We start from the raw sequence: 13505 nt of genomic DNA on the forward strand, positions 1-13505 counted from the left end.
TCCCGAAATAAATAAGGATGAGTGCAAGCCATCGTCTATACCTTGGGTTATTATTGCCTTCCGAACACTTCCAAAAACTTTCAGCATTCTCAAATAAAAGAAGCAATATAATAATTATTATTTTATTTAAAAAACAAAACATTTCCCGTATCTCGCCAGAGCAATAATTAGTATGGGTAATCAAATGGTGACGAGTGAAATTAGGAAATAATTTCACGCGCGTTTTGTCAAAATTCTATAATTTCCCGAGCCTTTAGGCGAGGGAAATTATTAGAAGTTTGACAAAATGCAAGTGAAATTATTTTCTAATTTCACGAGTATACCATTTGATTACATTTTAATATCATAGGTGACAAATTACGTTTGCAATCTTAGATGTTTTTGACTGGTACATTGCATCGCGAATTCTGAGCTTTGAAAAGTTTAAAGCATACATTTTGCTTAAAGTTCGCAAGGTTTTTTAGTCTTTGAATAAAACCTTTCAGAGATTCCTTTTTGCCGTTGACAAAAAGTTTCAAAGATGAATCAACTGTCAATTATTTCTCACATTATGACCTTAAAACATCTTTTATTCCGGACGCCATCTTGCCGCTAACTATGTTGCCATGGCAATTTTATAATTTCACACGTGAAATTATAAATTAACGTTGAAATTTCGCGCCAAAATTAAGGAGTAATTTGTCACCTATGATATTAAAGTATTAATAGAAAGAGAAATGCCGTGATGCTGTGTAAGCATAAATTTGTAGTTACTCAGTTGTAAGCCAGAGTTGAAGAATAAATTTCAGATTACTTTATTCGTACTTTTTCCTACAATGAACGACAAGTACTACGCAACATTCGTTTTCTATTATTGTATAATATAGCTGATTACTGACAACAGCTGTGTACTTAAACCAGGAGATTCATCGCAGCAGTAAACCCTGAGCACAATTTTGGACCGGGGTAATTAATGGCACGTTGTTATCAGGACGCTCAGTCCGTTGGGTTCGGCGTCTGACATTTGCAGGCTGCAGTCTGCAATCTGCAAATGTCAGACACTGGTCCATACCTTTGACAGAAAATGGTAGCCCTTTCACATACCTACGTAGGGATACTGCGTCTTATTTCGAAAATTTTCACTTGAATAACGTCTTGAAATAGTTAGGCGAATCAATGGTCCGTTCGAGATATTTTCAAAGGTCCCAAATAGCTAAAAGACAGTTTTCTCTTGGAGTTTCTCTATCATTTATTATACTCCAACACCTGAAATCCCTACCCTTTTAATTTTATATACCGTATAAAATTAATTATTTAATTAGCGCCCCGGGCGCTAATTAAATTTTTGGACCTTGAGAGTGGGCGCTTATTCGAGGGTGGGCGCTTATTAAAATTTCACCATTTTTACCAAGTAGTAAGTTAATGGTGCAAGAAAACAATGAGTAATAATAAAACGTGAAGATGTACGAAAGCAAAACTTTAACTGTTCATTGAAAGGTTTTGTAAGATACTAAGAAAACTCAGTCTTCGCGGAAGCCTCTTAGTAGTTTTAAATCAATTTCAATCGTAATTTCAATAATAACCAATACTCCTCTTTTGCACTACAGGGTTGTTTAATGAGGCCTCGAGAACAAAAGAAAACGTCAATCGTTGCTATGGTAACCTTTGTGACTAAGTGACGGTTAAAAAAATAAAATTTGGTCATATTTGATCATTATGGTGTATTTTGGCAAAAATCGAACATTGGCTTCTTAGAAAATTTTAATTTTCAAAACAACCACCCTTCGGCTTAAAAAACTACATGGAGCCTCCTTAATCGAATAAATACGGTACCTCTAGTCCGAAATAAACGTGCACCCCTTTTGGGCGGAGCTTACTCGTATTGTCCACTATAGGAAGGACCCCTCCCCCAGGCCACAAGGTAGCAACACGAACGAAACTGTAATCAACGGTGACTTCCGCCTTGGACAATAACTTCAATAACTGTCATATCTAGCTGTACTTTAATAATTTATTTATATTAATTCTCAACATTATGAGCAAATAGAGATTATTATATCAGCAGAACATGTATTACAGTGAAAACCCGCATTAAAAAAACATCTGTTTTGGGGGTTGAGGCTGATTTTGTTCTCATATATCGGGTGTTTTTTTCTGCAAAATCAGCCTTAAAGTGTTCTTAAGGTGTTCTTAAAATTGTGCTTACAATTTAAATACGGCATAGACTACCAACAGATGGAATCAATGTGCAAGCACAATAATTTAATTAATTAATGGATGGAAATAACCTTAACTGTATTAATGAACGGGATAATATTACATTGGGGGAGGGGAAGCAGTTCTGGTGTTGAACAAATCGAAACTCAGAAGAAACTGGCAACCAATTTTTTAAATGTAAAAACATTTTTCATTTTTCAGGCTGAATGTGTTCTTACATGGTACATTTTTGACCAAATTTCAGCCTAAGTGTTAACGTTTTTAAACTACTTTTTTCTTTTATGTGGGTTTTTACTGTATTTAAATAGGAAATATGATTAAATGGTACAAAAAAGACACTTTTTGCCACCAAAGGCTAATCTTCTTCGTCTACTCCGCAAAAATTGCGAGCTTCGTCTAGCACGTCAATAAGAGCACTTGTGTCACTGCTGCTGCTGTCTTTTTCGCTGTCTGTTCGACGACGAATTTTTACGATTACATATGCAACGGCTAATAAAACAACAGAACCAACAACTCCTCCAACGATCTCATCAACTTCCTTATCATCTGATGAGGCGGATTGTCTGTCTAATGAAAAAATAAGAAAAAAAGCATAGCTTAATTATTCGAACATTGTCATCGAGAACTCAACAATAATTAACTGAGAGTATTCTCGCGCGCTTATTGGACAGGAGAGAGCCAGGCCATAAGTTTGACGTAACCTGTAAACGGAATGCAAATTTTGAAAAAGTTGAGAAATTGTTACGCACGGCGCTAATGCACTGGCTTTCTCTGTAACTCGCTGGTAAATTTTCTTTGTTATTGTAAAAAAATTAAAAAAAAAGAAACAAATTTCCCTAGTCTACACTCTAAAGCAGTCTTCCCACGACAAACTAAGGCAAGACCTCCACCTCTAACCTGTGGAAGAGTTTGAAGGCATTGACTGATCCTCCAAAGCCTGGTATGTTCGATTGCCACTTGGAAGACCGTTATCAGTGCTGTCATCTGGACAGTAGTAGACGGGTTTGCATAAATCTAAAATACAAAAAATGCCTCTCATTATGCCTTATAGTGGAGCTCCAAGCGGCCCGAAGGGCCGTAGAGCAAAGCCCCATACCCATAGAAAATTAACAGAACCATGCTTTTGGTTTTTCATGGTCATCATGGCTAGCGGCATGGTTCGCTGGGGCGTGCGCCCCAACATGGCGGCCATACTCCAGAAATAGGTTTAAGGTTATGGTTAACGTCAGCTTACATCTTTGACATTGGACATCCATGTCATGGTCAAATGACAGCCGTCAAAACAAGGTATCCGCTGACCAGTATCACATGACCATATCGCGGGCTCACATATAAAACAAATCGAGGTCGAATGTTTTTTTGAAGTTTACCGCTGACCAAATGAGGGTTTCCATTGGATCGCGGGCTCAAGTGCTATATTTTTCCTGTTATCGGTCAGAAAATTCGGATTTTCGAAAAGGGCGAAGCTGAATAGCCGGGGAGCTCCGCTTTTAGACTTGGCTAAATCTATTCAATATATTTGTTATCAACAACTATTTGGATGTCTTACCGCACTCGTTATGAGCCCGCGTTTTCTACCGTAAATTCTGAAAATAGCGCCCATCCCCTCGTAAATAAGCCCGCAAATCTTAGCACTGTGGCATTCTCTTCTTAACTACATCCCATCACCAGTATCGGTGCTAAAGACTTGTGCACTGCACATGCACCTTGTTAGCTGGAAACCACTCAAAGAAGTCTTGATGTTTTGACAATTTAGGAATGCTGAATTGGCTGTGGGCGAAGACGTATACAGTTGCCCAATTGCTAACTCGCTGGAATCTGGATCGCGCACTGCGCAATTCAGATTCCAGCGATCGCCCGGGAGCCTTTTTGTTGTGTTTTGGGCAAGACACTTCAGTCTCACAGTGCCTCTCTCCACCCAGATGCATAACCTTGCATAAATGGGTACCGGCGAATAAAATTCTGTTGTAACCCTGCAAAGGACTAGCATCCGATCCAGATGAGGGGAGTTGACATACTCCTAGTCGTAGATAGTCCATAGCTTTGCCGTTCCCTCACGCGAATCAGTTACTTGAATTGTTCGGCTTAAGTGTTTGCTACAGTATGAAAAGTAAAATCTGGTAATAAAACCATGCATGCGAGTTCAAATATTTATACAATTGTTTAACTTAAATAATGCTAACATGAGAGTCTTGTTATATAGCAAGAGCGAATTGTGGGTTCTTATTTGAGACAACATCGAAATTTTTCCAGATCCGTTAGGTGAAACATTGGTTTTCGATATTTTTCATAGATATATCCTTTTATGAAGGCAGAATGTGCCAATTGTAACCAATTGTAACAATTAGTTGAAACTCTTCGCTCCATGCCAGCGGTAACATGTATGCAAACTTGCCCCTGGCTCTGTCTTTTTTCGGCCTCAAAGTTGTTCATCATGTATGTTGTAGACTTTATAACTGTGAATTGCATAGACCATAAAGCATTGTAAATTAATAAGGAAAAAAATCACAAATTTACCCACCTACTCTAATGCGTAGCAGGAAGACAACTAAAAGAAAGGTCACCTTCATGTCGCTAGGCTTCAATAAAAGGATCTTGTTTACGTTTTAGTACAGCACTACTACACTCAAAGGTCACTGAGTTTTCGGAAAACTCGAATCCAGAAAATCAAAACATTTGAATTAGATTTTATATTTTATTTTAAGAAAATTATGCTGAAAATGACGTTCATGCATGTCCTTTTTTTAACTTTTTTTTTTAAAACACACACACACACAAACGTACACAAAGAATTCTTCAAGCTTTGTTTTTCAGTTTCCAATGAAAAACTGAAACATGAAACGATCTGAGAATTTAACTTTCAGTTTTCAAAAAACAATTTGAGATTTAATTTTTCAAAAGTCACGAAACTTAATCGACAAAATTCAATTCAGTTTATTTTTTCAGAGAAAAATTTGCTACACCGTTCTATAGTTAATCTTGAATAAAAATGAACACACAAAACTAAAAATAGCTAAAAATATATCAACTTCAGCTAACGTCATTGTATTCTTTATAGACTTCCGTTGTAAGGTTAAAAAAGAACCGAAAAAAGCTCTCTGAATACCAATAAGAATTATTTTTTATTTATAATTTGTCGTTGACGTGAACAACAAAAATACCTTATTGAGAGACGGAAGTATTTAAAGCTATGAGCTTGCCTGGGACCGTGTATTCCAGATCGAATTCTAATGTAGAAGTATTGTTTTTTGTCGAAGGAAGACAACCGGAGAAACAGGAGGAAAAAACCCCTGGGGTAAGGACGAGAACCAACTACAAGTCAATCACATATGACGCCGGGTCCAGGATTCGAACGCGGCCGGGCCACATTGATAGGAGGCGAGTACTTTCACCACTGCGCCATTCCTACTCTCCAAACTACCCAAATTCCCAAACGTCAAAATTACTGAGCGTCAAAAAAAGCAACTTTATCTTTTACACATTATTATATTATGACAGTATCAATCACGGCACGATGGTATATGGCACCAATAAACAACAATATTGATCCCAGCAGTATGCAGGACGCGTGTCATATATCAACCTAGTAAATGGCCCAGCTCACAACGAGTCTCTCGTAGCTCAGTTGGTTAGAGCGCCCAACCGGTATCTGGGAGGCCATGGGTTCGATTCCCGTCGGGGACTCAGATTTTTTTCTTTCTCCCACGCTCGTATCATGTTGAATAATTTCTTCACTATTGCTGTCATACTTTGACACAATCTTTTAATCATTGTATTCTGTCATGATAAGACTGAACAGGATTTAAAAATTAAAAAGTTTGGTAATAAAAAACTCCTGGAGTGACAGATTCTACTGTTAAAAATGCGTTATAGGTACTCACAATAACTATTCTACTCATTAGCTTCATTGCGACCCATGGGATAAACGTTTTGAATAAAATAACGTATAATTGCATGACAACACTTATTTTGTCTGTAAAATTCTTAGGGAGCGATGTATATGTAAAAATTTCCTGGTTGGAGGGTTACCCATCTTCCCCAAGCCATCTTTTGCCGAGCGATTTAAAGGGACATGGTCAGCGTTCATGTTTTGAAAAAAGTCCACCTCAACCCGAAATCAAAAATAGAGAACCTTCAGAAATCTTCTCGGTGTATTTTTTTTCTCTAAATTTTCTTATTTAGTGAAACACTGAGAAGATTGCAGCAGATTTCTGAAGGTTCGTTTTAAAAAAAATTCCATCATGGACTATTTTCAAAACGTGAAAACTAGTGTCCAGGTCAGCGCGGTAAGAACGCTGACCATGTCCCTTTAATAAAAGAAAAGTTGTTTCTGCTAACCAAAACAAAGATTGTCCCTCCCGGTTGGTTGCACGTTCCATCTACAGGCGGCTTGTCTTTGGTAGGCGAGGGAATTTTTATTGTTCACCACTATTCACCATTATTGTTTTTTTCTCTTTTCAGGATATAAAACTCAATTGAAAGCCGACATACGAAACAAAATCAGACAAGAAACCCACTTTTAATGCAGTGAATTGCAGTCTCGCAATATTGTTGCATTGAAAGCTGTAAAGTGTTGTTACGCGTATTACCTCACGAGTTGCAAGTTGCGGCAACATGTTGCACGAAGTAGACATGAGTTACACTTTGTGCAACATGTTGCCGCAACTTGCAATACGGGTGGTAATACATGCAACAGCACTTTACATCTTGCAATGCAACGATGTTGCGGGATGCGAGACAAGCCGAAAGAAAAAAGTTTTCCCGTATTATTGGACCTTTGTGACGTTAGACGTCGAAGCCATGCTAGCTACCAGTACCTTTCATTTACCGATAATGTCAACGCATTCACTGGGATTTTGAATGAAGAAAAACTTTTTGTTCCATTTGGTTTTTAATTTTCGAAAACTTCGGTGAAAATTTCGAAAAGAATAAAAAAGGAGAAAACGTTAAACTTGTTTTTTCAGTTTCCAAAACACTTAAACAGAAACATAAACCGTGCGCGGGTTGGAATTCTACTTTCAACAGTTTCTAAAAAAAAAAAAATGAAATACGACTGAAGTTGTCAGATCGGTCTAATATCCAAAAACATGAAACTGAAATTTGCAGTTAAAAAAAAAGAAAAGAAATGTGATTGGTTGACAAAGATCGAAAGAAGAAACGTGTTAAAAGGCTACTTAAATAGAAATATGAATAGATCAAGTGTCATCGCGTATGTTCTTTTTATTGGGTTCAAGACTCTTGGGTGGAAACAAGACAGCAAGCCAACAATTGTGTACGTGCACAGATGTCAGTTGGAGCCAGTCGAAGGCGATGGAGGGAGGGGGGGGGGGGGAGGTAATCCATTATATATGAGCCCCAAGGGGAGCGATGGCGAATGATACAATTCAATACTTGCCCTGACGCCGGTTACCTTTTTTGATAATCCATGATCGAGACTTGTTGATAGATTTTAAAAAATCCGGCCCGAGGTTTAATGCAGAGAAAACTGTTGAAATGAAAATCGCGCGCATGGCTTTCCGACGCACTTGAAAGACAAAATAAGGACACTAGGTAAGGTTTCAAACTTTATTGAAGCTTTTAAAAAGGAAAAAGAAGATTTTGTCAACTTACTCACAAAACTATACAAACGCTCATAGTACGCTCAATTTTGAATCCACACAAACTGTTATAGTACGGCTTAATTTGATCACCTGTGTGCGCGTCAAAATTAATGCCTATATCCTCCCCTGTGAGAAACATGCCAACAGAATGAACCAGGTTTTAGCTCGTTTTATAAAGGGCTAAGAAATTTTGCAAACTTTCATATCATGTTGATAATGACTGAAATGTCTTAGACAATTTATTTAATAGTTAGTCACCGCAGCTTTAATGAAATGTGGCGCCACCATTGACTGACGGAATATATTTAACATTTATAGGACAATCTTCGAAAATAGCTCCCGCGTGCCTTTAATAAACAGATAATTATCCGAATTCGAATAAACGGAATAAACCAGGTAGGGATAGATCAAATAGCTATTATATCAGCTTGACTTTATACTTGAATCTAGCTAGCAGCCGAAATACATGTAGTAAATATGCTTTCCTTTTGAAAGACAAACAAACCTCTCATGCATGCATAGTGTGTGTGAAAACACTTTAAAATCATGATTTAGCAATTTAAATTGCTTTGACTAGCCATTCGAGACAACGTCAAACTTAATCACCCAGTTTAGCTTCCCATTGGTTTTCAATGGACTCACGGCCTCGGGCGATTCTTCGCCTTTCTCGATCGACTGATTCCTTTGAAGAATTGCGATGTATAGCAATACCTTTAAAGCTGTGCACCGTTCGCAAAACACGCAAATGGAATGATGAAGTTTCAAGGTACCAAATTTTGGGCTTGTTTCAAGATCTTTCAAGTGTTGCAACTTCAAATTATTGGAATTTATATTTGGTACCAAATATTTGCAGTTAAGTCACTTGTTCCAAACTTGCTTTGAAGCGTAACATTTATTCACAAATAGAAAAAATATATATTTAAATAGCCATTTTTCTGTTGGCTTAGAAAGGACTTAATGGGTGGGAAAACTTGAAGTGATTTGGACTATTCGCAGCCATTCTATGTCTTTCTATTTTTCAACTCAAAACGACGCAAAAGAAAAAGCTCCCAGTCTCTCGCAATTCTTTTCTCACGTTTAACGATCGAAGATCAATACGAGAAAATAGAGGGCGTTTTAAAATCAGTCTGGAAGTGATTCACTCACCCCCTTTCCCGGGAATCGTATCTCCTTTGGCTGTGTCGCTCAAAGAAATATTTCATAATTTTGTTAGAAATTGAAACGCATTTCCTAAACTAGATTTTGTTTAATTTATTTGAACCGAGACCCTCGGCCTAGCCTGCTTAGCTGGCGGTTTTATCGGGGATAACGCAGCGAGAGCAAGTTGCCGGCCAAGGTGCGACAACTAGCCGGTGGCGAAGCTCCTTGCGGCTTTGCCACTTTGTCGCGCGCGCGTTTAATTTACTCAAATTTTGAGATCAGATCAAATTAACGTTTCGGAGACCCACAATTCTCTAGATATCATCCAGTCGCCATGCGTCGTCACCCACCACTGTACGGCCTGTACGGTGACTTTAGTTAAGAAACTAAACAACTAAGAGCAACAATCGAGGCAAAAATCAACAAAACACAGTGATTTATTCCGTTCTAACATTTCCTAGGTATTTGACCGAATGAATTACTTAATGAGTTACTTTAAAAGTAAAACGCGATGGACAATGTGCTTGCTAATGTTTCAGTGCATACATCAACAGAGTATATATGAGATAACAAGGTTAAAGCTTTGTCACTCTCGGGAAAAGTGAACAGTTTTATCTTTGTAACAGTTTTCAGAGAACTTTACAATTTCACACAAAAGAAGTAAGGCACTACTTAACCGAGAACACAAAATACACCAAGGAATACATGGATTGTTAGTGATAAGATTTTAAACTGGTTTTAGTTGACTTGCTGTGACGAAAGCCTCAGTAATCTACATCATATCCTCGTCTTCAGGCAAGTCTTTTGAGAACATCTAATCAAGATTATTCAAGCACTCTGGCCTGGCCTGCACCATCGACATTGGAAAATCTTGGCACTCGGGTTTAACCAGAGCTTTGAAGGCATCGCTCAAGTCGCGGGCGGTCCACTTGGTATTTGCTTTCAACTGGGGACGAGCTATCTTCTTCATGCCTCTTTTACCATAATGATAATAATACCCATATGAATCGCTGAAATAAAGAAGCAACACCTGACATCAACATACATGTTCTCATTACCACTCTCTTTACATACCTTACAGATATGTCTGGGAGAATTTGATGATATGTCAGTACGATTTTTTAAAGGAACGATATCACGCACTGCGAATGTACGTGACCAGGCGATTCTGTTTGAAAGCGTTAGACAAACTATCTCAAGTATCTCAAATTCGTCGGAAAATTCGTGCAAGCTTTTCAATCCTTGTATATCGCGTACATCCTTGAATAGAGTGAGGAATTTCAATCAAGAAGCTGTGTCTAGTGTTCGCAGAGCCTGTTTGGTGCATCATTTTGTCGCAGTGCGATTTTTTTCGCGTTATTTTTGCTTCAAGTTGGCGATGTCTTCCCGTGATGGCCTTCGAAGTGGAAGCGGTCGAAAGAGAATCTACGAAAGCAGTACCACCAGGCTGAAAGTGTGGCAAAAAGGACAACAAAGAATATGGCTGGACCATATTATTTATTCCTCCTGGGTTTTAGCTAAGATGAAGTGCGGCCACTCAACCGACATCTTCTGTCGTTGGAACAGCGACGAAGGTAAGCTAATGCATGGATGAAATGAGCTTCTCATTTTTTAACAGTTTTTTTTCTACGCTTTTGATATCGAAGTGCATGTATATATAATCGTTTATTGATGGATTCTAGGTCTTCCTTTTGTCAAGGGGAAACGATTCCACTTCTAATATTCGCGACGAAAGCCCACGACGAAAGCGGCCGCGACCCGAGGATGTAATTGATGGTAAGATTTATATTTTTTTGTTTTGCTGCTAATACAGTATCGTGATTCAGGTCAAGGTAGCGAGTTAGGTATGAATTCATGAGTTGATCACTCGATTTCTTATTTGTTTGTTTTCAAGCACCTCTTACTTCAACTCCGTGATTTGGATCAAAGTGAAAGTGATAGTGAAGATGAACAGGCACTATGGTAAGTGGGAATAAATATTCATGTGTGCGTAAAAAGTAGGGGAAGCATGAGTTCACATAATTATGGTATGCACTCACTTAATGGTCAGCAATAGAAGTGCGGCGATCAGAAGCACGAAGTGAAGTTTCATCCTGAATGGAGTCTCGGGGAACGGCAACAAGCTTCCACAAACCTAAAGAGCAAATCAAGAAAGAATCAATGCAGTATAGACACAATTAAGTGTAGTAAGTTAACACCGAGTTATTTTCACTGCCCGAAAAACGTAACAACTTCCAAGACTTAGCTTCTGCCAACTGACGGTTCTAGGACGCGCTTTTACTGAGAAGTGAACACCAACAAACCTTAATCAGTACTGAATAAAATTTCTTCCCATAAACAGTTCATTTATGAAGTAAAAGTTTGTATATGTCTCAGCTAGTAAAGGAATACATCAAGCGTAAACTTCATTACCTTCGCTAAAAAATGAGGGGCATGAATCATACACTTTGAAATTTTGTGTCTGTTTAACTTTCTTGATTAAAGAGAATTTGAAATTCTCTCAGATAGCCTCTGAAGTTGCCTTTATTGACTTATCAAAGTGTGGTGTGTAGAACGTATCTCTATACGATATACGATCAGTTGGTATAATTTGTTTACCACGGCCCAATAGCGAGTAAGAATTCTTACGGAGTTTCTTAACCGGACAAGGTATGGGCCGAATCATGAGTACAAAATAAAACCGTTTCCAAGAAGATGAACTCTTAGATTAGAAGGTTTTGAAGTTTTACCCTGAAATAGTTTGAAAATTTAGTACTGGTGTCTGCTTACCTTAATCAGAACGTAACGTCTTCTACTGCACTCAAACCCTTAATGGGAGCCAGCGCCCTGGTTTGCTGATAATAAACAACGTTGCGGCATTCTCTCTTTTGATAATATTTTGACGTCAATGGCTTCGTTAATAACACCACGCTGATTCGAGGATACAATCAATGGAATATCATGATTTTACACAGTCTACTAAATCTATTGTGCTCTAAGGAAGTGGCTTTTTAATGAGTTATTAATTCAGGGCATCAGTGGGGAGTGATTATGGTATTTGAACAGTGTTCATCCAGATTTTAAATGTAGCGACAAAATCAAACATTGCGACTTTAACGAGGAGTGAAAAGGTCTCCGTTGTTTGCGCAATAAAAGCCCGCGATAGGCAAAAGCTGCTAGATGATACTTAATTGACTTTCAACTTGGGACGAAGTACTAAGGTTAAGCAATAGGAGGCCAAATAATTGTGATATTTTGATCAAGAATGTTACGCTTCAACGTACCTGAACAGAGACCAGAGCAAGTATAACCAAACAGCTGTTTCTCAACACTTGCCTTTTATAATCATTTGATGATAAATGAGTGCTCCCGGTAATTTGGACGAGTAAAATGTTTAAGATGTCTAAAATTAAACCTTAATAAGGTATCTTGCACACTAGTTTTCAGTTTGCGTGTCTTCCAACAGGTGGGCACTATAGTAAAAATTAATCGAGTTGAGTCAACTCGGTCATGCTTGGCACTTCTACAATAGGAGCAGTCAATCGAGAAACGAATCTAGAAGACTCTAAATGAAGTTTTTAAATTCAAGATGACGGTAACAGACAAATTATCTTGGTAATATTTTGATGTTACGCGTCAGCGTACCCGACCAGAGATTAGAACAGGTTACATGAAAGCTGCTCCTCAACACTTGACGAGAAAAATTATTAAGGTCTCTAAAATTTAAAACCTACCTAAGTATCTGGAACACTGTTTTTCGGTTTGCATGTCTCCCAACACGTTCTAATAAAAGGGCTTTATAATAAAATTAATTGAGTCTAGTCAACTCGGTCATGCTTGGCACTTCTACAATAGGAGCAGTCAATCGAGAAACGAATCTAGAAGACTCTAAATGAAGTTTTTAAATTCAAGATGACGGTAACAGACAAATTATCTTGGTAATATTTTGATGTTACGCGTCAGCGTACCCGACCAGAGGTCGGTCTCTAAAATTAAGGTCTCTAAAATTTAAAACCTACCTAAGTATCTGGAACACTGTTTTTCGGTTTGCATGTCTCCCAACACGTTCTAATAAAAGGGCTTTATAATAAAATTAATTGAGTCGAGCCATCTCGGTCATGCTTGGCAGTTCCTCAATAGGAGCAGTGAACCGACAAACGAATCTAGAAGACTCTAAATGAAAGTTATAAATTCAAGATGACGGTAACAGACAAATTATCTTGGTAATGTTTTGATATTATCTATCACTGATGTTACACTTCAGCGCAGCCCACCAGAGATTAGAACAGGTCACTTGACACTGTGCTCCTCAAAACTTGAATTTTATAAAAATTTGATGACAATTGAACGCACCTGGTAATTTGGACGAGGAAAATTATTATGATGCCTAAAATTAAAACCCAAGTAACCAATATAAACACTATGTTTCAGTTGCATGTCTTCTACCAGCTTTATAACAATAGCACACAACAGTGTTAATTAATTCAGATAGGCGAAAGTCATGGTTGGTAGTTCCTCAATAGGATCAGTCAGTCGAGAAAATAATCATCCTAGAAGATTGTTCTATGATGTTAAATTAATAAATACTTT

General features: G+C 37.9%; 1 protein-coding gene and 1 long non-coding RNA gene across 3 annotated transcripts; both read right to left on the bottom strand.

The window, feature by feature from the left end:
* Nucleotides 1–902: 902 nt before the first annotated feature.
* On the bottom strand, nt 903–4829 carry LOC144630662 (uncharacterized). 2 transcript variants are annotated; one of them, XR_013566597.1, is made up of 4 exons: nt 4718–4829; nt 3094–3210; nt 2382–2763; nt 903–1362 (listed from the first exon to the last, which is right to left on the bottom strand). XR_013566597.1 is itself a non-coding variant. In XM_078489026.1 (3 exons), the coding sequence occupies exons 1-3, from the start codon at nt 4764–4766 to the stop codon at nt 2552–2554; spliced, it is 378 nt and encodes a 125-aa protein (XP_078345152.1). In that variant the 5' UTR covers nt 4767–4829; the 3' UTR covers nt 2000–2551. The 2 variants fall into 2 exon arrangements, 1 of the variants encoding a protein (XP_078345152.1); XM_078489026.1 differs by lacking the exon at nt 903–1362 and having other exon boundaries at nt 2000–2763.
* Nucleotides 4830–9355: 4526 nt separating this feature from the next.
* On the bottom strand, nt 9356–11245 carry LOC144629570 (uncharacterized). The gene is made up of 3 exons (XR_013566397.1): nt 11240–11245; nt 10976–11070; nt 9356–9946 (listed from the first exon to the last, which is right to left on the bottom strand). It is a non-coding gene; the product is annotated as an uncharacterized LOC144629570 (long non-coding RNA).
* Between the last annotated feature and the right edge of the window lie 2260 nt (nt 11246–13505).

This window comes from Oculina patagonica, chromosome 11 (assembly GCF_052425735.1).
Source record: "Oculina patagonica isolate OP01 chromosome 11, crgOcupat, whole genome shotgun sequence".
In the NCBI taxonomy this organism is placed as follows: Eukaryota; Metazoa; Cnidaria; class Anthozoa; order Scleractinia; family Oculinidae; genus Oculina; species Oculina patagonica.

Excerpts from the sequence above, each read along its gene's own strand:
- LOC144630662 (XM_078489026.1), bottom strand. The coding sequence starts at position 4,766 with ATGAAGGTGACCTTTCTTTTAGTTGTCTTCCTGCTACGCATTAGAGTA. Across the intron at positions 3,211-4,717 it reads CCTGCTACGCATTAGAGTAG|ATTTATGCAAACCCGTCTAC; the intron begins GTGGGTAAATTT and ends TTTGTATTTTAG. Across the intron at positions 2,764-3,093 it reads GCCTTCAAACTCTTCCACAG|ACAGACAATCCGCCTCATCA; the intron begins GTTAGAGGTGGA and ends TTTTTTCATTAG.